The 24,083-nt window shown below is 37.6% G+C and overlaps 2 protein-coding genes across 8 annotated transcripts in view; one reads left to right on the forward strand and one right to left on the reverse strand.

Moving 5' to 3' along the window:
- The first annotated feature begins 615 nt into the window (after positions 1–615).
- Positions 616–19,140, forward strand: AASDH (aminoadipate-semialdehyde dehydrogenase). 4 transcript variants are annotated; one of them, XM_064652814.1, is made up of 15 exons: positions 616–704; positions 1,178–1,431; positions 3,761–3,881; positions 4,585–4,925; positions 5,662–5,854; positions 8,031–8,272; positions 9,254–9,360; positions 9,791–9,963; positions 10,510–10,702; positions 11,144–11,262; positions 12,706–13,543; positions 14,620–14,783; positions 15,371–15,496; positions 16,845–16,976; positions 18,001–19,140. In XM_064652814.1, exons 2-15 carry the CDS (start codon positions 1,202–1,204, stop codon positions 18,391–18,393), a joined length of 3,372 nt encoding a protein of 1,123 aa, XP_064508884.1. In that variant the 5' UTR covers positions 616–704; positions 1,178–1,201; the 3' UTR covers positions 18,394–19,140. The 4 variants fall into 4 exon arrangements, 3 of the variants coding, with proteins under 3 accessions (XP_064508884.1, XP_064508883.1, XP_064508885.1); XM_064652813.1 differs by having other exon boundaries at positions 620–708; XM_064652815.1 differs by lacking the exon at positions 616–704 and adding an exon at positions 748–870.
- Positions 19,141–19,467: 327 nt separating this feature from the next.
- Positions 19,468–24,083, reverse strand: part of CRACD (capping protein inhibiting regulator of actin dynamics) — a 125,158-nt gene continuing 120,542 nt past the window's right edge. For all 4 annotated transcript variants that reach the window (XM_064652812.1, XM_064652810.1, XM_064652811.1 and 1 more), the window contains one exon: positions 19,468–22,270. In XM_064652812.1, the coding sequence (XP_064508882.1) occupies positions 22,110–22,270 (161 nt within the window). In that variant the 3' untranslated portion in view covers positions 19,468–22,109. The remainder of the gene's footprint in view (positions 22,271–24,083) is intronic.

Below are 24,083 nucleotides of genomic sequence, written 5' to 3' on the forward strand. Positions count from 1 at the left end.
CACTACCAGTACCCCCTCCCAGCACGGCTCCCGCTCCCGTCACCCTCACTCCTTAGTGGCGGCCCTAAATCGCATCCGGTGGGCAAAGTCTGGCCCCGACCGCCCTCGTTGGCTCCGCGGAAAGCTGAGCGGGACAGCCCAGCCGAAGCGCAGGGTAAGAGCTGCACCCCACCTCCCGCCCGGACATGACATCCCCGGCCCGCCCACGGCGTACCACCCGCAGGGAGGCCCGTACCACCTCCTGGGGCGGGGGGGGTACGGACACACGCCGACGGAGACGAGTGAACGGTGAGCGTGGCGGCGGAACCTTGCCCTTCGCCACAGCCACCTGTGATTGTTTAGCCCATGTTCCATGTCCGCCAGGGAGCTGGGGACAGCGGGGCAGGCTCTGGCCCGCCCGCTGTTCCTCCCTCCTTCCTTCCGTCTCCCCCTCGGGAAGCGATGATACCACCCAACGTGGGACTCTGGCGGAGCGGACGCTACTTGCGGATGCCCAAACGGCGCGACGGCTGCTGGCCAATGAGAGAGCGGCTTTGCCGGGGTCCAGCCAATCGGAGGCGCGGCCGCAGCTGGGGGCGGGGCCGAGAGGCGCCGGAAGTGCGGCATGTGGGAGCCCGCGGAGTTCCGGGAGCCGCCGGGCTCCGCTCATCCCGAGTGGAAACGGGGAAACCTGGAAGGGGCGAGTGGGGGCACAGCGCAGAGCGGTCGGTCAGCCGTGCGGGCGTGGCAGGGGGGCTCGGGGGGAGAGAAGGACACTAGCACGAGCAGTGCAAAATGCAGAGCCTGGGCAGTCCGCGCGTCGAGGTTTCTGTTTGCAGAGGAAGGATTCTTGTTTCGCTGTTCCACTGAAAGAGTTATTAATTAATTAAGGTTTGCTAATGGAGATATTAATTCAGTAGTGCCCTGCTTTAAAAATAAAGGTGTAACGGTGAGGAACAAACTACCTCTGTACGATGAAGCCTTAGTGCATTGCTGTGTCCTGGGCTTTAGGATAAGACAGGCAAATGAGTCAAGAATTCAGCTTTAAAACATTGCAGTCTAAGGTGCAGTAGAGCTGTGTGTTCTCTGCCATGGATCTTTTTTTCCCTTCTTAGTAGTGTTTTGTATGCGTTTATAATTTGGCTAAAGTATTAGAAGTAAGGAGGTGACAGTACATTTTGGTCTGTTATTCTTTCAGGGGGACTGGAGCTGCGCGGCCAGGATGACGCTTCAGGAGCTGGTGGCTCGGGCAACCAGCCTACACTCGGATAGAGCAGCAGTTTGGTTTGATGAATGCACTGGGAAACCTCCAGCTTTCTACACCTACGCCACTGTGGTTGAGCTGGCCAGGGAACTAACAGCTTTCCTTCAAAAGTACTGTAACCAGCAAGGCAAATGTGAAATAGGCCTTTACTGCTATCCAGGAATAAACCTGCCCTCTTGGATCTTAGGGTAATGGTTTGAGCGTTTGCAATGTGTGTTAGGTTTTTAAAGGTCATCTATATGAAAGCAAATGTTACAGTTTGTTTAGATTTAGTAACAGCAAAAATATAGTAATACCACAGTAGTGCAATTAAGAGGTGCTGGAGTGTTGCATTCTTTAAAGAAAAAGATGGCAGTATTACAATCTTTTGAAAAGCCACTGCTTAAAAAATTTTTGAATCTGAAGTTCTAAAGGTCTGAACAGTCTGTAACTGCATCCTTTTTTAAAAAGCAATTTAGCATATTTATAGAAATACCAAAAAATTGATGACTGGTATTTTTGTTCTACTTGTTTGAAAAACTGAGGTGATCTGACAAATATCTATTTAAAAAAGGACTATGCAGGTTTTTTAATGTATTATCTTGCTGGCAAAAAAGATGCTCTGAAAACAAATTCCATGTTTTAAGCTGAATGAATATATGTTTAATGTTCCATTACAAATATTGCAGAAAGAAGTAATGAGCAATGCAACACTAAAATGATACTGATTAATTAATGGCTAGGAAGTTGAAATCTTTGTGGTCTAAATACTCAGGTTAATCCAGCATTTTAAAAATCCTGCTTTTGCTGATTAATTCTAATGTTTGTATCTTTTATATACGTATCTTTTTTATCTCTAGCATTTATGATGTATTAGAGAATCACAGGATCACAAGTATATTTTCTTCAGCTGATGTTTACAGCAGCAGTTGTGCTTCCTGGGGGAATGGTCTGTGTCAGTATTTTTCTGTTGCCACACTGCATGTAAAATACACAATAGCACAAGAAGAGGTAGCACAGTGGAATATAAAGATTTCAGTGGAGTGAGTGAGCTCTGTAATCATAAACCTCCCAGAAGCACTGAGAAACGTTCTCACTGGTCAGGAAACACTTCCAGTGCAGCAGTGGAGCAGGTTGCCCAGAGATGTGCAGGCACCATCTCTGGAGGTGTTCAAAGTTCTGAGCAGTCCAGTCTGGTGTCAGAGCTGGCTCTGCTTGAGCGGGAAGTTGGACTCGACATACTGAGGTCCCTTGCAGCCTGTTTTATCCTGTATCCCAATGAACTGAGCAGTAACACAGTTTTCTTTTGCTCTGTGAGCAGGAGCTACTGGGGTGCTTTGATTCCTGCGGCTGTCACTGCCGAGTAGCTGACTGAGATCTGATGCAGGGCAGGTTTAGGTGCTCACTAACGCAAGTGGCTGTTCAAGCACAGAGAGTGCTGCTGTTTCCATGTCTCCATTCGGGATCTCAGCATTACTGCAGTGACAAACCACTTGCACGAAGAGGCAGTATAACTAATTGTACATACGGTACAGAACCCAACAGTAGAAGAAATGTGAAGATTTATGGGGACCGTTCATGTTTTAGTGGCCGTGCACTCACCTTGGCGTTTTCTGTGGTGATAACGAATTCCAGGGCTTGTTGTTATCCGAGGGCGCCGCTAGAGGTGGGCAGTGAGCAGCTGCCGAGGGCACGCTACAGGGCAGGGAATGGGAGCACAGAGGAAGGTGGTGCTCCCCTTGTTTTTTAGGGAAGACGTTCCAGTTATGTGCTCAGAGTTTCTTACGCTGGATTGTTTAGACTCCTGGTAGAGTGTTTTCAGCATGCAGGCTTTTGCTGTTTTTTAAAATGTGTTTCTGTATGTTGTATATCTCTAAAAAGCTTATTTTTCATAGAATCATAGAATATGCAGAGTTGGAAGGGACCCATTGAGATCATCGAGTCGAACTCCTAGCCCTATGCAGGACACCCCGAGAGTCACACCATGTACCTGAGAGCATTGTCCAAATGCTTCCTGAACTCAGACAGGCTTAGTGTTGTGACCACTTCCCTGGGGAGCCTGTTCCAGTACTCAACCACCCTCCGGGTGAAAAACCTTTTCCTGATATTCAACCTAAACCTCCCCCAACTCAGCTTCACGCCATTTCCTCAGTCCTGTCAGTGGCCACGAGGGTGAACAGGTTGATACCTGCCTCTCCACTTCCCCTCGTGAGGATATTAATTTTTGTTCCTAGTCAATAACAGAAAGTTTTAAAATGTGGTGCTGTTGATGTCAATATATCTTTGTCATCACTTACTTGCTTGGCCAGAAATAATATTGAATGTTTTCATTTAGATTTCATTTTTTCCCTTACTGCAAAATACCAAAAGGCAACACTGACTATTCATTCTACTTTATTACCAAAAAAATCCTTAAAAGTCATGTTGTGACTATACTTTCTAGCTCAGCCAACTATAAAAGTTCAAAAGAAATGTTAGTGAAAAGGATTTTCTTAACTTTTTTTTTAAAAAAAGTTTAAAACATTTGTGTTTTGTTAGAATCCTTCAAGTTCCAGCTGCCTATTCACCTGTTGATCCAGATGCACCACCAACCTTATCCACTTACTTCATGAAGAAAACCAATCTTCAGTATATTCTTGTTGAGAATGACAAAATAAATGTAAGTTTTCAGACTTCTACAGGAAGCAGTAAAGAGCACTTTGGATGTGTAGATATTCAGATTGTATTCTGTTTTAATAAGCTTGGTTGGGGTGCTTTTGTTTCTTCATGCCAAGAGGTTGTTTTTCTCATTCAGAAAAGAACATCTTTAAAATGAGAAGTATGACGTGCTTCTCCTCCTCTTCAGAAAAATTGCCTTCTTTTCTGTTATGCTGTTGTTCAGACAAGCTTGTTGGGTACCAGCATTGGAAGACTTTTCCAGACTTGTTTCTTCATATGGCAAAGTTAAGAGTTGGAAATCTGCAGTAGTTCAAAAAAACTCCTGCATTTAATACTTTAGTTTCTTTTTGTCCAACTCCTCCCAGATTTTATACCCTCACTCATTGCAAAGGGAACAGACAAGATGGGACCATTTAGTTATAATTCAGTCGTTTGTCTTCTGCAGCATTCTTTTGTATATTTTCCTTTTCTTTTTCTTGCTTAGAGAATTGTTTATTTCGCGTTTATGAAGTCTATGTTCACTCATATTTAATATGTAAAAACACATGAGCTTAAAACTGCCTGATGCTTGTCCTCCAAAAGTAGAGGCATAAAAAATCACAGCTTTTTTGTATGAAATGCTGTTTCCTATTTCATTGCATACAGTAGAACAATAACAGTGCATCCTGAGTTCTGCTGTTTGAATTATTTATTTTCTCTTACAGAAATTCCGGATGTCCCATGTTGGGTATTTTTCCCATGATTCTTCCACAGTAGAACATATTGGTTTAACTCTCTTCCAAATGAGCTCGAGCAACACTGATTTAAATTCACAAGTAGATGATACGAAAAGTAAATGTGAACCTTCCAAAGCTGTGGGTAACTCACAGCCAGAATATACCGTTTGTCCAGATCAAACCGAAGTAAAAACATCAGAAGGAGGATCCATGGACGTCAGACAGAAAGACACTTTAGCGTATGTCTTGCATACATCAGGAACTACAGGGATCCCCAAAATAGTCAGAGTGCCTCATAAATGTGTAGTGCCTAATATTCAACATCTTAAGTAAGTGTGGTTTTCAGTTTTCCTTTCAAATGCTTTTACAAATTTGATGTTTAGGGAATTTTTTTATTTTTCTTTTAATACTTCAGAGGAGTGTAGGTAGGGTTTTTGCTAGCACAACTTCACTTCTTCCTCCTTACCTATGTTTTCAGATTTATTTGTATTTTTTTATTTTGTTTCTAAATAGAATCATGTAACATTTTGTTTAACTGAGGGCTGTGCTTCAAATAATATGCTGTTGTTGTAAGTATTCTGGCTTGTGGCTTAAAAGAAACAGATAACAATATGAATTAAAATAGATAACAAAATGAATTATTTGTTCACAGTTATATTCACTGTGTTCTGTAGGCTTTTAGTCCCAATTCCTTTTTAGGCTACCCAGATTTCTTACTGCTTCATTTAATACTTTAAAAAAAATGTATTATGGAAAATACCATCATTTTTTCTTTCTTTTTCTTTTTTTTTTTTAAAATGTGCATCTCTTAGTTGAAATATGCCTCTCAGTGCATAACTGTATTAGTGCATAACATGGTGGGTATCTTTGTAGATGACAATTAGTTAAATCAACAGTTACAGTTCAGGAGCTCGTGCTCCAATTACGTGGCCTGTATATGCCTACATATTCAGAGCAGCCCTTACGATCTGAGCTTTGCTAATATGTATTTCTTTCATGCTTTCATTTTCTAGTTTGGAAGTGGCTTTTGAAGGCAATTTGTAATTCCTAACTTTCTTATTTCAGATCCATATTTGAGATCACACAGGAAGATGTGCTGTTCCTGGCTTCTCCTCTAACATTTGACCCGTCTGTGGTTGAATTGTTCGTGGCTCTGACAAGTGGAGCCTCTATTCTCATAGTACCAAACACTATTAAAATGATGCCTGTGGAGCTCTCTGCTGCTCTGTTTCACCACCACCGTGTGACAGTGTTGCAGGTAGGCAACACCTAAGATAAGTGTCTTCAATGTCTTGCTTTGCACTTTTGCTAATATGTACTACTTTTTCATCAGCCTAGATGCTGCTGTTAATGGGAAAGGAGCATTCTTCCTCAAAGGCAGTAGTTATCCTTTGTGTTGTAGAAAATTACCATTTGATCAAAACCTCAAACATTTTGTGATAGAAAACAACTAACGATTATTTTAGGAAACCATTAGTTATTAAGAATTAATTGAATTATATTAATTGAACTCTTTGTTCTGAAGAATCTGATAATAGAGTAAACTGTTATAGACATTTTTAGCACTTTTTGATGGACTTGATCTTAGAGCCTTTCCTCATAAACAACTTCTAAGTTGTAATGGTAGTCTTTATGCTAAAAGTACAGCTAAACCAGTGCTATATATAGGGTGATAAAATGTCTATTGTTTTTACCATAATGAAAGCAAGAGAATAATTGATTTCACAGCAACACATTGTTTTCAGTTCACCTGTTTGTGAGTCTTCATGTGTCTCTTATGTCTTAAAATAGGTCATCTCCTATATGATTTCAATTTTAATAGTTATAAAGTTTGCAAAATTTACTTGAAGCATCCAGCATGGCTGAATAAGCGTAGCCCATGCCCTGTAATCCTGTCCTGTTCCTCTTATCCTGTGACTGGTTGCCTGGCAGAAGAGGCCAACCCACACCTGGCTACAGCTTCCTTTCAGGCAGTTCTAGAGAGGGCTAAGGTCCCACCTAAGCCTCCTCTTCTCCAGGCTAAACAACCGCAGCTCCCTCAGCCACTCCTTATAGGATTTATGTTCCAGACCCTGTTCCATTTCCTTTTCTTTTGAAAGAATGGTGCTAGTTGAGATTGTAGGGTATAAATTTAAGATTAGTGAGTGGCTAACTGAAGCTTCCATACCAGAAAAAAATCAACTAATTAAAAATCTGTTGTAATTATTCCCTGCTCCTATTTTTGTTTGTCAGGATCGCTATAAATCGCAGTGGTGTAGAATTCCCTATCGTATACGAGTTTCATGATCAGTTTAGCTCACTTGCTTTTAGGAAAAAAATCTGAGATATTGCTCTCTATTTAGCACGATTTTTTTTAAATGTGTCTGTTAAGACTTTTAAAGATATGTTTTTTAATCATGTTAAGCAGTAATAGAGAAAGGCAAAATTTGGTGAATGAAGGTATTTAGATATCTTTCTCAGAAAAGTTTGATTTTGTGGGGTTTTTTTGATCATTGTCCTAATCAGTGAAGGAAGGGCTTCTCAGCTGAATTAATGACAGAAATGTTCTCCTTATAGCTTAACTGATGATTTTATGATGTTTCTTAAATTATAGAAAGACATTACCTTCCCCCCTTGACTTTCTTGAGCAGACTTGAGAAATCTAAAAAGTGATTATGAGGAAGGGAAGAATATAAATTTTTTCCCTATTTTTTTTATTGCTGTTATTCACTAAAGTTAAAATTATCAGTTGAAAAGAAATGGTATTCATCTATTACTTGAAGAAAGGAACCTGGTAAGAAATAATTCCATTCATTTTCCAGTCCTCTTAATAGAAAAGTAGGCAAGAATAAGAGTGAAATGTGTCTGATAACATGATTCACTGTTTTTCCCTCAGTGAAAGGGCTCTACATCACCAGTAGTTTTATAGAAGTAGTTGCTTAAGGAAAGTGGTTTGGGTTTGAGGGGTTTGGTATTTGTTTTTATCTCTTTTTCTCCTGCTTATTTTAGAGTGTGATGTGAAAGCTTTCAGAAAAACTAATTCTTGTAAACTGCTATATTTACACAAATCAAGGACAATGCAGAATCTGACATCCTAGGAATTTTTGGTATTACGTAAAGGTCTTTACATGTTCTGTATGCAGGTGAATCAGATGTATAGATAATATTTTTGCTGTAACATTCTGAATAAAGAAGAAACTCGGCAGAAGAACATTGATTGGTGCTGATAGTATTCATTAAATGCTTCATGTAAGAAACAAAACACCACTGTGGTGTATACTGGTATCAGATGGTTGATGCCATCTACTATACGTAAATGTTTTAAAGTACGTCCACAATGCAGCTGTGCAGTGAATATGATAAAGCAGGAAGAGATGTACACATATACTGAAAAAATATAACAAGTCTTTCTCTTTGGTTTTTTTTTTTTCCTTTTCCTAATATGTATTATTCAGGCAACACCAACACTTCTCAGAAGGTTTGGAGCTCACATTATTAAATCAACAGTGTTGTCTGCAAATACTTCACTTCGTGTCTTAGCCCTTGGTGGTGAAGCATTTCCTGTACTGAGCCTCTTGAAAAGTTGGAAGCACAAGGAGAACAAAACAAGTATTTTTAATCTCTATGGTATTACTGAAGTGTCAAGCTGGGCCACTTGCTACAAGATTCCTGAAGAGGTTTTTAGTGCCGATTTTAGGTAGGAAAATTCACTGTTTTCATGGCTTGGCATGTGAAGGATGAACATCACCAGAATTAGAATCTCAGTCTCATGTTACTAGAGCTACTGAGTCCTCATGTGTGTTTATACTGGTAGAAAATGGGATGTTTCAGACAAATGATGTGCTATATTAACATAGTGCTTAAACCCTTGAAGACTGAAAATGCTGGATGGTCATGAAGTGTTATTAAATTCTCATGTAAAACTAATTTTCATTCTGGTTTCTCTGAGTTCAAATATAAAATATATAATACTTTATGATAGAAATTGAACTGAAATCCATGCAGAAGTTATTTAAAGTTGCTTTACTTTTTAAGTTTTGCTTTACTAAAGAAAATATATTATTCTATACTTCCACTCAGAAATAGCATTTATATTCAATATATGAGGTCTTGCAAGTGCATGAAGAGGCTGGAAAATGAAGGGAAAGGAAGGAATCGGTCTGCAGTTCAACAGAAGTCTATAGTAGATACGTGACATTGAAATTACAGTTTCTTGTATTTCAGTCTTTTCTAAAGGAGTCAACTGTACTTATTGCCAGAACATCAGTAGTAAAATAGAGTAAAGGCTCAAACTAGGTAAGACAGGGAAAGACTGAGTTAGAAAGCAGTTACACATGCTTAAATTGGTTGACTTGATGGAAATTTCAACCTGGGAGACAAAAACTAGTTGAAGCTCTTGAGATTCTCTCAGGGTATTTCAGGGTCCATTCAGGCCTTATTTTCTGTCACACAGCAGGCTTTTTTGGTATATGATAATGAAACCCATGCACACTGATGAGGTTTTGAATTTTTAATAAATTGATACATTTTTAAAGAAGAAACTTTTGTAGAAGGGAATCCTAAGCGTCTACTTTTTCTCTAATACCAGTCTTTTAAAAGATTGTATGCTAACTGATTTCTGGAACAATTTTGTTCAGAAGGGAAAGATTTTTACTGTTTGTCTCTATTAAATATTTAGAACAGATTTTCCTGTACCTTTGGGATCACCGCTTCTTGGAACAAAAGTTGAGGTCAGAGATACCAACGGATCTGCAGTTCTTGAAGGCGAGGGACAAATATTTATAGGTTGGTTTATATTTCTAATTCTTCTGAGATGCTATTATTAATTGATTAAGTTTTAATAATGACTATTTTACTTAGTGTTTGCCTCTGATATACAGGTTAATATAGCATTTTAAGTTTTGATTGTACTGGGAACCTTCTAATGGTATTTTAGGTTTTTGGAATGATTTTATCTGCAGACTGTGCCTTCATTATATTGACTTTTTTTTCCTGCTTGCATTTTGAAATTATCAGCTGAAGTAATTTCTATGTAATAACTTAATTAACTGCATAGCCAAATCTGTACATTGTAGAAATTTAGGTATTGATGATAATCTTATAGTATTTCTTATAGTGCTTTTTAGAATTTAAGAGAATTTGATAGAACACTTCTTATAATTTTCATTTACAGTTAGCCATTTAATATATAAGACCACAATCTTTTCTTGTGTAGGTGGTGAAGAACGAATCTGCTTTCTTGATGATGAAATAACTGTACCGCTGGGTACAATGAGAGAAACTGGGGATTTTGTAACAGTGCAGAATGGGAATTTGTTCTTCTTGGGTCGGAAAGACAATCAGATTAAACGTCATGGCAAACGTTTTAATATTGAATGTTTGCAGCAGGTAAGTGCTCACATCCAGTGAGTAGAGTATGACAGTAGAAAAAGGCAGGTATAAGGAACACATTGTTATCATCAGAAATGGGTATTTATTTATTTTCACCTGGCTTTTAGGAGTCTAAAAGGAATTTGCAGGGTGTAATATCAAAAATCTAGTCAAATAATTTAGGGAGGAGTTTGTTCTGAGTTCTCGGGAATCTGTTTTATTGTGTTGTTTCTTCCAGGAGAATTGAGAACTGTATAAGGACCTGAAAAGTAGTGAGCATTGCACTGCAGTGCTTGTACAGTGATTGTTCTACAAGATTGAGTTCAGACTCTTGGATTATTTCTCATTCATGGCATTTTGGCAGATAATACATATATCTCTGAGGTCATTTTTATGTGAAGAAGTACAGACTCCAGCTACAGGATGATTTCATAGGATGTTCTGTAGAAATGTGAGAAAAATGTGATTTTTAAAGGTGTGCTTTTTTTTTCATTGTGTTTCTTGCTCCTTTTACTCTACTGATGAACTGCATTTCAAAGCAAGACTAATATCTTTTAATTACAGGCTGCTGAAGATCTTTGCCAGGTAGAAGCTTGTGCGGTAACCTGGTATCAGCAAGAAAAGCTTATCCTGTTTGTTTTACCCAAAGATGATTTAAAAGAGAGGGAAACACTTAAAGAACTCCAGAAGCATCTACCAGCTTATGCAGTCCCTGATGAGATTATAGTTATTAAAGCTTTGCCTTTAACATCACATGGTAAATGAATTTATTTATTAAGAACCCTTGACACTTATTTTAATGGTATCTATTGCTTTTTTTTTTAATTGACCAAAATTCAGTACCTGATTCATGCTTTTGAAATGTGTACATTAGATAATTAACTCCTAGTAGGAAATCATGACCATGTGCTGTGTTTTCTTGATAATGTTTCATTTTAAAGTCAAACAGTAGCGGAAAAATCAGTTTAGTTTTAACACTGCACATTTATTTTCTCAGTCATTCCTGTTGCAGTCTGCAACAGAACCCTGACTTCAGCTGGGAAAAAATCAGGCCTTGAAGGTGGGGTTATGTGGGAGGCTAGAGTAAATTTTCAAAAACCTGACTGCGTTTTGTGTAGTTGATCAGGTTTGAGCAGGTTTTGGAAGGGTAAATGCTAAAAGAGCAATGAAAAAAAATCGTACTTTATTTTCTACAAAGGCAAAGTTGATATATCTGAACTGAACAAGATTTACCAGAACCATCTAAACTCCAGAAGGCGTGACAGTAAGCTGAGTGACGCAGAGGAATTGTGGGAAAGATTGCAGTATTTATGGAAGGTAGTATTTTGAGCTGCCTTTTTATCTTTGCAAGTGGATCATTATACATGTGTCAGGAATTAAACAGTTCTAAGAAGTATGACTAATGCAACCAGAACATTCTAGCTGCCTATAGATTTAAGCAGTACAGCTCTTTCTGTTCAGTTAATACTTAAATATGATCGCTCTGCAGTGTCCAAGAGGGAGTCATTTATATTTTTCTATCAGATAAAACTGTGGGCTATGAGGTGTAAGCAATTAGCATGGGAAGGATGTAATGAGTCAGTAGCTTTTTGAATTTTGCTTCACCTAACAAAGAAGGTACCCCTAAAGGAAACAAGGAACTGGGACATGGAAACTTTGTACAAAACAGCTACTGTGTTAGTAGAGTTTCTTATTTCTCAAGATAATTGCGCATTGAAGAATCCTTTTCTTAAATAGATGGCACAGTTGCGCAGTTGTCTCTTGGACTGTCTATTATTTCTAAACTTCTATGCTAAAGACTTGTTTTTCAAGGTATTGTAATGTGATGTCAAACAGTACTACTTTTTTTTGAAAGGCAGACTTCCAAGTTTCACCTGAAAGTGGGATTAGCTGTGGCTAGGACTTGAACAAGTAAATGCAGTGAAATTATTTATGTATGCTGATACATACTGTATTGATGGCAATACAAATGGTGACTCAGAGGGATGGGATGTGCCCTAGGCCCATTATGGACAGCAGAAGGCAATTTCCAAAACCAGAGGATTTGGATTTCACAACCAGTCTTAACAAGCAGGGAGTGCAGTGAGAGGAGACACAGTGATTGTTGTTTGTTGTAATAACAATGCCACATCCAAAATCCTTTATGAATTGAAGGGGTTATAACTTCAAAAGTAGGTAGGTAAATAGGTTACTTAAATAATTCAGAAGTAAAAGAGAACAGTTTATATAAGTTTTATTAATAATATATTTTGCAATCGGATATGTCTGTCACGTATTGGCCTCATAAGCCACCAGCATGCCTGTAACAAATGTGGATAGAGCCTTCCCAAATCTTCGTTCACAAAGCCTAGCCATGATGATAATAATATAACCCACTTAAACCAATTTTATCAAAAGGCATCTAGGTTTTATCTGCAAAGTTGTCATTGATAAATGGTACCAAGATTGAAAACAGCCAATCAATACAGAGCACAGGTTGCTTTGATTCCTTAGACTGCAAAACTGGAATTGAGTAAAACATTTTGTAGTACAGAACTACTTTCTCCCTTCCTCCTCAGCTCTTGTTCCATCACTACCTCTGTTAGCACTAACATGTTTCATGTGATATTTTTTGCAGAGTAGTGAATTTACTAAGGTGTTGATTTTTAGCAGGACTTGTAGGTGTTCAGGTGGATTCTACCCAAACTGAGTTTTTATGTGTGTGACATTGTGACACCCATGAACTGGTACTGGTACCTCTTTCCTTCTTCTTTTCTCTAGTCTGTCCTTGGTCTTCTGGGTGATTCCACTGAAATTTCTAAAGATGCAGTATTTCTGTATAGTGGTGGAGACTCCTTAAAAGCTCTACGATTTTATGGTGAAATTGAGATGCTTGTAGGCAAAGCTGTGCCTGGACTTCTTGAAGTTATTCTCAGCCGCTCAATTGAAGAGGTTTACAGACATATTCTTAAAATGCTCATTACAGATGAAGACCAATTTATGAATCCTGACAATGTTGTGAAAAGAAAATTTGGTCCAAACACTGGAGAGGAATTCCATGGAAAATACATTAAACTGACATCTGAAGGAGCTCTTGAGGTTACTTCAGGATTAATTCCATTTATTGCACTAAGCAGAGGAAATCATTTTTTCCCTGTGAATTTCACCAAGTCTTTTATGAAACCCAAAAATACAGTACAAGTAGAAGTGGACATGCTACAGCAGCCATCCTTTCTGCATTCCAAGGCTCCAAGTATAATGAAAAGCCACACGCAAGGGTATGAAATGGGAGAAAGAATTTTAACAGTTACAAACAAGGCAAATAAAAACGACTGTTCCTCTGTGCAGCAAATCCATGGAGAATGTAGTCATGTAACAATGGCAGAGTTGGCATTGTCCATAAGATGGAAGTCAAATACAAGAAAGTGTGTTGATGCATCACCACTGGTTGTAATACCATCTAAGGAAGAAGTATCTGCATCTGTGTATGTTGGCTCTCACTCTCATGCAATGCAGGCAGTTGATCTAGATTTGGGAGAAATAAAGTGGGAGAAGACCCTTGGAGACCGTATTGAATCTTCTGCCTGCGTATCCAAGTGTGGAAATTTCGTTGTTGTTGGTATGTCATTTGTTTCAGCTTTCATTTTAAATTATTTTTTCTGCTGAATATGAGATGAATGGCAGAGAATTGTATTTCTTATGTCCGAATGTCCTCCATCCATAAACATCCATACCTGCCTCGGAACCAATTTATTGTAAAAAAAAAACAGGAGGAAGAAGTAATTTAAGTTTCATGATAACCAGTGATGGAGCTTATCTAATATAAACACTTGTGGCTTATGATATGTCAGTTTATCAATGAGGAGTAATCAATGGGTATGGGGGTTTTTTTAGTGGTTGAGTAAAGTGTGACCTTAATGGGTTGGTTTTTTTACAGTATAGAAAGGTTATACAGTCTCAGAATGTCTTTAAAATTGATAGGGGTAGAAATTAGTACATGGTACCTCATATTATTTTTCAGTTTAATTATCTGACTCTTCTTTTTGGAAAATGTGGAGGATATATTTGGATAATTTTTTTTTGTTTTATCGTATCCATTGTCAGCGGAGTTGCTATTATTTATCTTAGTGTCAACTTTTTAACTAATGCATATACATCACTGGTTAGCACAGAAGTCCAGGTGGTGCATTTTTTTATGCAAAGGTAATGTTTTTCTTGAATTTTGATTTCTTATAGCTCTGATAACAAAATTAAATGTTTCATTAACACTGAAGGAGTTTCTAGAATAACAGTTTAGTTTGCATTAGAAAACGTACAAACTTTATTCTTTCAGTAACTTCATTTTCAGAAAGGAAAATTAGAGAAAGAGGTAATTAAAAAAAATTCATATTCTCCCTTTTCAGCAACTTTCCGTGTCTTCTAATATTATTACTGTGAAATCTGATAGAAAGGCAGTGAAATAAGTATATTCTAAATGTAACTTAGAAAGAACACACAAAACAATCAACTTTGAGTGTATTAACTACCGGAAAGACTTTGAGCTAAAAGAACAGGAGAAGCTTTGGAAAATGTTTTGAAACCCTACATCATGAATAATCTTATTTCTTTCCAGCAGTGATGCAGCTAACAGCATATATCACACCATAAATGCAAATAATAATTCTTTTTTCCTCTGTCATGTTTTATTTCACATAGGTTGTTATGATGGCTTAGTATATGTGCTTCGAAGCAGTGATGGAGAAATACAGTGGACTTTTGTCACAGAAGACACTGTGAAAAGCTCTGGAGTTGTAGACCCTTCTAGTGGACTAGTCTACATCGGATCACATGACCAACATGTGTATGCTTTGGATATTTATGTAAGAACACTGACTATAGAAGAATAAATATCCAACTTAAACCCTATTTGTAGTACACCAGAGGAAGCTCCACTGGTGTTAGTATTCTTAGGAGTCCACAATCACACTTCTGAAATAGGCCTGCTTGAAGTGGGATTAGGATTGTGTGGCAGCAGATAGTTTTAGTGGTGTTCTCAACTGCGGTTCTTGTGTTACTAATCCTGGTTGAAACCAAATCTTAAGTTTCTTAGTTATTAAATTCTCCATGGGTGTTTCAGAATAGGGTGCCTAGCTAGAAATAGAACTATGTATGGCTTTATGACTGGAGAAAGAATCTTACATTCTAAATGGGTAAATAAAGGGATATGGAAAATAAAAGGGCCAGATACTGCCTTTTCAGTAGCCGAATTTCTTTTATTTACTGGAAGAGAAAGTAGCCAGCATATGTGTTGCTCATAGCACATAGGTTATATCTTCACTTCTTAACTAGTGTCTGCTGAGTTAAACACAATGTTTCATAAGGTTTGACATGCAAAGGTCTTTGTAAACATGATGAGCTCTAGCTCCAATTGAAAATTGTTTATTAATGTGTTTTCTTGTGCTTACAGAAAAAGGCATGTGTATGGAAGTCACACTGCGAAGGTGGAGCTGTGTTTTCATCTCCTTGTCTAAGTTCTTTTCCACATCATCTCTATGTTGCTACTTTAGGAGGACTACTGTTGGCTGTTAATCCAGTATGTACCTTTGTTTACTTGTCTTTGAGCCCAGTCTCAAATTCAAATGAAACTAAAATGTATATCTGAAGTTAAAATTTCTTTTCTGGTGAAAGGAAGGATGACCATATGTTACCATAAAATATTTTTCGCTTGGGAGCCTTATAATTATACACAAGGTTACCATAATAATTCCCATGCTTCAGAAAGCTATCCGGTGATAAAGAGAACTGAAATGACTTGCTTGAAATCACATGCTGACTGTAGACCAAAATTGCAGTTAGTGTCTTCTCATTCCCATATACTACTTTATCAGGTTGACAAGTGAGTGAGAGCATGTCTGTAGATTTAGTTCCCCAACGCCCTCCCTTTGACAGAAGGATTGGAAAAAACATATGCAGAAATCAGAATAGAATCCAGAAAGAAGCCCCTTCATTTGTTTTACTGTCTGCCTGCCATCATCATTTAAAGAGCTGTCCTCTTAATCTCAGACTGCAGTTATATTTTTTGCACTGTGAAAATGGTATTCTTAAAAGATGTGGAGCAATTTCATGGTTTTCTGAGGCATTGTTTGCTTACAGCTGGTCCTGCCTGATAAAAGAAACAATGACTTAAAGCAGCTGTTAGCATTTTTGTATCACACAACCCACTAAGCACCTTTACCTCCCACCCACTACAAAGGTCCTCAGTAATAATCAGTGTTGTATTAGAAAACCAGACTGTGGTTTTGCATCCCTAGTGGACTGTGCTTAAGAAAAAAATGGGATTTTTTTATACTGTAATCCAGAGTAACATGTAGTTGAGAAACCCAGCTACAAATGAGCCTGCACATTCCAATTTTTATAAATAATCATAATTCCTGAGGAATTTGCAGGATACATTAGGATCATATTGTGACAATCAGACTGTGGGTTGCAGAATTTCCTACAGTATCAATATGACTTCATTAGATATCCTCTGCTTCACTGGTCCATGTCACACATACTGAGGAACTGGGAATGGAGTAAAAAACTGAATTTGGCATTCATTAGAACTACTACTACACTATTATCATCATTACTTTGCCTAGGGGGAGGAAGAAAAGGGCAAAAATGGGTATTGAGTATCCTATGTAAAGCACTAAACATTTTGTTAGAGTAAGATTTGAGGAGTAGTTTTGCTTCTAGTATGCATTCTGGATGGGAGAAGCCTGCTTCTCTTTGATTTTTTTGTTTGTTTGGAGGTTTGTTGTTGTTGTTTTAGTTTGAGTTTTTGTGGATTTTTTTCCCCACGCTTCATAACGGCCGTGTCAGGCCGTGACGGAAGCGTTGTTTTGTGCTGCTTCTTACAGTTGTGTTAAGCATCAGATATTCAATGCTGCCACTTACAGGTGACGGGGAGCAAGCTTTGGAAAAGCTTCCTGGGAAAACCACTCTTCTCCTCTCCTCACTGCAATGAGAACTACATCTGTGTTGGGTGTGTGGATGGAAACTTATATTGTTACACTCATTCTGGAGAAAAGGTAAAAATCGTGTTGTTTTTTTTATGTCCATACAAAACCCTGAATAAGATGCTTTATTAATACTGTTTTCTGAGGTTTAATGGTTGACATATACCTTTTTGTGAAACAAATAGAAGTGTATATTGTTAGAGAGGGGAGAAAGCAGAAAAAAGTTTGCCTAAGATAATCTATGCAGTTCATGGCAAAACCACAAACTATCAAGTTGCCTGATGCGGTAAGAGAATTTTTAGTCCAGAACTTATACCCAGAGTAAATTGTGAAGTGTAGTGCCAGCAAATGAAATGGTTTCATTTGAAATTTTTCAAGCATGTTTAAGCCATCTCTTCTGCAAGATGGTTGATTATTCAGAAGCAAAGGTTTCTTAGAATGTTTTATGCATTTATCAAAAAATTGCCAAATCATAATTCTGGCAAACTGTGTGTCAGCCTTCACATTGAATTAAATGAGAGTAGTTTTTTAGTTCCTCAGAGATTAATCTTGTTTGTATCTCGTGTTAAGACAACTGACACCATTTCTTTTTGTTGGCCTGACATGCAGTATACATGGCAATTCCTGAACCTTTTCTGATTATAAAATATATGTTAGCTTATGCCCTGCTCTCTGTCTGCTTGCAGTGGTGTTACAGAACTGATACTCTCTTGGGGAGGGATCTGCACACCATTAGTATGAGCAAAGGAAATCTATATTACAAAAGGAATATCTGCCTTTCTGGCAAAGAATGGCATATTAACAGGATTCTTTAAGTTCATTACTAATTATGGTACAACAGCCTAAGAACATCCTTTTCCCAAAGTGGCCATCTTTATTTGGGCTTCACATAAGATAGTAACTTTTCCCTCTTCCACATCTATTTTATGAGACTTGCTCTGTGTGTAAAACTTGACTTATAATTTGACAAGGATTTACCAGCCCTCACTGAAATCTAGTACATCTTTGAAATAAAATGCTCTCCTAGACTACAACTAGTCTATTAAAAAATTATATGAAAAACCTTTGATAATGTGTGGTTATGTTCTTTCTGTAGGTTTGGCAGTTTTCCACTAATGGGCCAGTGTTTTCATCTCCATGCCTCTCAAGTTTAACTAAGCAAGAAATATTTTTTGGCTCCCATGATTGCTTTATCTACTGCTGTAACATGGAGGGTAATTTACTGTGGAAATTTGAAGCCACTTCAAGTGTGTATGGAACACCGTTCATTTTCCAAAGTGATGACTTAAGTAACAAAATTCTTTTGGCAGCAGTATCTACAGATGGCAAAGTGTGGATCCTGAATGCCAAGAGTGGAACAGCAGAAGGAGTAGATAAGCTTCCAGGAGAGGTTTTCTCTTCCCCTGTAGTGTGGGGAACAAAGCTTGTTGTTGGCTGTAGAAATGATTATGTTTATTGCCTAGATCTGTATATAACAGGAAAAAAATAACAGCTAAGTTGTTAGGCTGCTTTATTTTTATTGTTTACATTTGTAAACTAAGAACTCACATGTGCCCTCTACCTCTCTGCCTGTTTTTCTGCAGGCAAGAGCTGCTCCTTGCAGGCTTATCAGGTAGCATTTTGCATCAGACAGTGTCCAGGGTAGGCTGTACTGATGGAAGGAGGACGGCTGCTCAGCACCTTCCCAGAGAAGGGAGAATCTGTAGTAAGATGCCATACCCTGCAGCTTGTCTCTGAGGGATGAATATATTGCTTTCTGTGAGTCCAGCCTAGCCTGTGCCTGGCTCTTTCATTTATCAGGCTAGTGTTTGTCTAGTCTAGCAAGGTTTCTGTGCCAAGGCAAGGTAACCCAAGTCATTTTTTGAATCTAACTTTTAACTTCATTTCTGCAGACATAGCCTGCACTGCATATACCTGGTAGGAGTGACCTGTTTACTACAGTTTGTACAAACTGAATAGTTCTTCTTTTGTAAAGGACCTAGGCCGTCCATGACTTCAATTCATTCTAGCATATACTTAGGCTCCATCGAAGTCAGTAGGAGTTACTTCTTGTATTCTAAAGCGGAGAATACACTGTATATATTTATTAAATTCCAGTGACAGGTACAGTATGAGTTCCAAGATGAAGTGTGCACTGCTCAAATCAACCATTGTCAAATAATTTTTAAGTGATTTCAATGAATGCTGTCTACATTGTCTTTCCAAGAACTATTAATAAAAGGTTGTGTAAATTGGGTTTGGTTGTCTTTAACATCTTAAAAGTAAGTACCAGTGGCCTTACTAATGCAAATCAAAAGTATTTACAGTGACTAGAGTATGCTTCCCTGAAAGCATTTCTGATTATGAGTCTTCTAAAAGAAGTATAATAGGAACTATTATCTTATTCTCTCTGATGAGCCATCTACTTTGAATCCTATATTGCTTTATCACATTTGGTTCCTCCATTTTATTATTAGCAGAAATGCATAAGCAAGACACATGTAGCACCGTAAAAAGTTCTGTTTGTAAAGCAAATCTGAACTACATGATTTGCAAAAGGAGACACACACATATATCGATTAGATAATTTTGACTGGGTTATAGTTTAATAAGAATTAAAATGACATTAGTATAATAAACAATTGCACTTTAAAACATTTGAAAAATTAAAAAAGTACACAACGAATACCCCACAATTGTACATCTTATAGTTTTTATACATTACTATATGAACATAGAGGTTAATCATATATAACCTTGTCAGAAGAAATGGTATTTTGTGTTTGTATAAGTTACAAAAATTTGAGACAATATACTACATAGTGGCTTGTTCAGTTCTTAAAATATTTTTGCTGTTTTAAGCTGGGTAGTAATGTTCTGGGTTTATTTTTACAGATTTCCAATACTTTATCAGAAATGGTTGCAACAAAGCTAAAGCAAAGTAACACTTCACTTCGTTGGTATTTAGTGCAAATTTTTGTTAATTTAACATGAAATGTCACTGTTGCACGTGTACACTTTAGAAATGTTTCCATCGAGTACTGCACGTAACAGTTTCCATTGTTACACTAGATACCTTTATGGTTGAAAAGACCCTCTGGTTTGAAGCTTCAGCTTAAGACCATCCTTAATGAAAACTTATTCTATGTGCTGTAAATGGATTGTATTGGAAAATTGCATCCTTATGTCACGCACAATAGCACCTAACTTTGCTATGCTTTTCAGAGTACCAGTATTTTTAATCCTGATTTACTTCACCTTCTCTGTATGTCTACCTGGCTCCCCCTCTCAAGAAATAATTGTAAAGATGGGTTTCAGGCAGTTTAAATTACAAATAGGTACTGCAGGCAAACAAACTTGGAAAAAAACCTTAAATTTAACTTAAGATGCGCTAATTCCTCGTGCTAGCAGAGCAAGAAGAATTAAGGGGCCAATTCTTTCTTCAGATATTGAAGACATTAAGTTTTTTTTTCCCCTAAGCATTTGAGAGCAGCATTGCCCTGTTTCTGTTTAAAACATATTAATTACTTATATTAACAGTATAAAGTTACTTTAGAGATTCTGTTTTAAATATGAAACTGAGCAAAACTGATGGCTTTTGACCAAGAAAGCCCATCTTGCTGCTGCATATCTACTCAATCTAACACATCCACTGTGTTTGTGCTATTGTAACCATGATAGGGAGCCACTGTTTGGTGGGAAAGGCTGTACTCGACAATGACTTGCTGTTTGATTCTGAGAACAGGAGGATACAGCAGGTTTCATTCTGTTTTCTGCATAAAGTGCTACTCCTTATGCTGCATACAGCAGTTTGGCTAAAACACTTCCATGAAGCATATGTGGCATCATTCTATAATGATATGTCTTCACTTTATGAAAATGTCTCCTTTTATGATGTTGTAGGCTTAAAGGTTCTTTTAAGCCTTATGGTTATAAGGAGACATACAGATTTTTTAAAGTCTTCCTTGTAAAACAAACTCAAGTGAACTATTTAATAGCGTGACTTTCAAAAATGCAGACCTAGCTATTTCTATGGGATGTTGAGGATAAGGACATTTTAATTACATCTTGGACTTTATCCTTTTTTGTAAGAGAGAGGGAGTGAACATTTTTATTTTAGTTAGGTGAAGTAATAAAGTTTTCAATTGCCACAGCAGATACCTGAGATGGGGTAAGTAACCTTTTCTGAAGTGATCTGGCTGTATTGGTCAAAGTACAGGAAGTTATCTGAACTACCTGAAGTTGCAGGTAAAACTGGGAGTAAAATCGGGAAGAATGCCGAGTTAAAACTCCTGTGACTCTCACTGACTTAGCTTTCCATTCTCAGTTAACTTCAGTTCTGCCAGTCTTACTCCTGTGGGAACTTACTGAGACAAATTCCATAGCTACATTTGCAGTGTAGAACAGTTTAATTCCAGTCATTCAATTGATTTAAAGTTGTAACCTGCAATCACTGTCTCTATGCATCTTAAATATGGCCAAGCACAAACAGTGATGCATTTAAATGACTAGAAGAAACACTGACTTCTTGGCTTCTTTTTGAAAACTTAATGATATTTGCTTAAATAACTGTGGGGTTTTTAAAGTAGGATTAATTGTTTTTTTCCTACGAATGAGGGAATATAGATGTAGTATATTAATACTACAATGGAAGAAATTACCTCAGCATTTGGATGGTACCATCTTTCTGCTTATTATTTGCATGTGGAACGGTATATCCTGAAGTTCTTCATTAGGGAAAAAGCTTTCAAATAGCAGGCAGAACTGACAGTTCATACAGTTTAACATTTTTTTTTAAATTATGAATAAGAGAAGGGAACATGCATCTTGCCTTAATTTTAACAACAGACTGCTGAAAAAAAATTCTGAGATCTCGTTTAAAGTATAGAGATCTAAAATTCCAGAACTGAGTACCCACAGAATTTAAGAAGCATCTGAACTGAAGTTCTGGCCCTTATTATGATACTCACTAAAATTTACATCCAGTATCTGAGCATTCTTAAGTTTTTGAGAGTCTGGCTGTGAAATTTTTGCCATGACCTCATTTAGCTATTTGTCAAAGCAATGGAATATATGACTTGAGTAGGCTTAACAGTGAGCTAGAGCAAAATGGTAATCAGTTCAATTTTCAGTCCTTCCATACATGCATTTTCAATTTTGTCATGTGTAAAATGCAGAATAAATAAAAGAAAGCAATTAATAGCAATAGAGATGTAGTTTTACAGTTTACTTTATGATCTGTGGACAATCACTCCAGGCTTTTGCTTTCCTCTTGGCTAACGCAAGCCAGGCTGGTTCTGTTGACACAGGGTTAGCATCAGGCGTAGAGAATCTCTTGGCCACCTCTTTTGTCAGTGGGGTTGATGGAACAGAATCCGAAATTTCCACTGGAGAGGAAAAAGAAAAAAAATTAGTTGAACCCTGTGCTTTCTTGCAGGATTCTAAAGGTTTCATATTATATGTGAAGATGAGCTCAGTTGGTTAGAGCATGGTGCTGATAACACCAAGATCGTGGGTTTGATCCCCTTATGGGCCATTCACTTAAGAGCTGGACTCGATCTTCTAACTCAGAATATTCTGTGAAACTCAACCAAACTTAGTATCAGATCATGCCTCCTTAACTGTTGTTGATTCTATATTCTGAACCAACACTTGATATTTATTTCCAACACTTTTAGGTAAATCTTACTGTATTTGCATAATAATCAAGTGAGGAGGAGCTGAATTTCCTTTTTCAGAGGTGACTCCAAGTAATCTAACTCACAAAACAGGGACAAAATTTTCAGTCTCTGTGAGAGCCAAACATTTCCAATTTGCCAGGCTTCCCCTTTACATAAACTATTTTAATTACATCTGCAACATACCAAACAATGGGAAATAAAGCTAGGGTTTTTTTCTCTTTGGTAACACAGCTGCTGCACATGTTTAAGCCAACTGCATTCAATAGGATTTAAAGTCTCTCTTCAGATTAGTGTTCTTAAATAAACTAAGAGAAGAAAGTGGTCCTATAGTTGACTGCCTCAGTTAACCCTGCCCGTGAGACTATCCTGAAAAAGAAATAAACCTGCTTTCTCCATTAGCTGTTTGACACATTTTCTTCTAAGTAGTATCTTTAAGACAAACAGCTGTCTCTGCAAGAAAATGTGTTGAATAAACAACTGATTTCTAAGAAGCAACTTCACAGAGCAGAACTGTAGAATGTATCATAGGAGCCAGATAGGAAGATTAATTCTGAGACAGTGAATGCCCTTGAAAGCAACCTGGATGGAAATGAGTCCTGTCTGAAACCTATGGAGTAACTCTAAAAATCATAGTTACAAAATAACTCCTCACTCATCCTCCCCCTTACACATTTTCTTTTTTTAGAGCCAAAAAGATTTTTTTTTTGTTAAATGTTCAGATTCAGTCCAAATTCCTTTAGTTGAATTTCATTTTCAGGTTTTTAATGTTTTAAAAAGCTTTAAAATTCCACGGATGCCAAAAATTGTTCATGCTTTACAGCATTTTACACGTGCCTTACAGCATTCCTGTCAACCTGTAACAGGGCTCTATTGCAACCCTACTCCAAAAGATTCAGCGGTGTGATGTTATGCTGTACATGGTCAATTCTAGCGGAAATCAATTCTTTCTATAACGTCTTTAATCATATATTTTTATCTGTAAGTAAATGAACCCTAGCACAGCTACTACTGTAGATGGATACTTTGAAAAGCTAATTATTTTAAATGCTATGGTAATTTATGCTATTTTAAAGGTCAGACACTCTTATCAGTTCCTGTTGTACAAGACTCAAGTGCAAGTCTGAAATACACCTTCTTTTAAATTTTGGGTGTTTTTAATGTCCTTAAAGGAGAACTCAACAAACTCATTTTAAATATGTCCTAGGCTGGTCTTCTGTCTTAAATGCTCTTCTAACTGTGGGAAACCCAAATTGGTCTTGTCATCCATAATAAACAAATACTTGTATATAGATATTTGTGCAGTTGCTAATGGCTGCCTGGCTCCAAACGTAGCCAGTAATCACAGGGAAATCAGTCACTGCTCCCTTTAGGGCCAATAGAGTTATTTCACTTTAGGTGACTGACAATTGGTAACTCCTCCTCAATTTCCTCCTGAACTCTCGTTCTAGTGCAGACAGACTGATCCTGGATAATTGGGGTTTGACCCTTCTTTGGTCTAATTTGGCATCATCTGTTGTGC

This window comes from Pseudopipra pipra, chromosome 4 (genome assembly GCF_036250125.1).
Source record: "Pseudopipra pipra isolate bDixPip1 chromosome 4, bDixPip1.hap1, whole genome shotgun sequence".
Classification (NCBI taxonomy): Eukaryota; Metazoa; Chordata; class Aves; order Passeriformes; family Pipridae; genus Pseudopipra; species Pseudopipra pipra.

Excerpts from the sequence above, each read along its gene's own strand:
- AASDH (XM_064652814.1), top strand. The coding sequence starts at position 1,202 with ATGACGCTTCAGGAGCTGGTGGCTCGGGCAACCAGCCTACACTCGGAT. Across the intron at positions 3,882-4,584 it reads TTGAGAATGACAAAATAAAT|AAATTCCGGATGTCCCATGT; the intron begins GTAAGTTTTCAG and ends TTTCTCTTACAG. Across the intron at positions 16,977-18,000 it reads ACACTCATTCTGGAGAAAAG|GTTTGGCAGTTTTCCACTAA; the intron begins GTAAAAATCGTG and ends TTCTTTCTGTAG.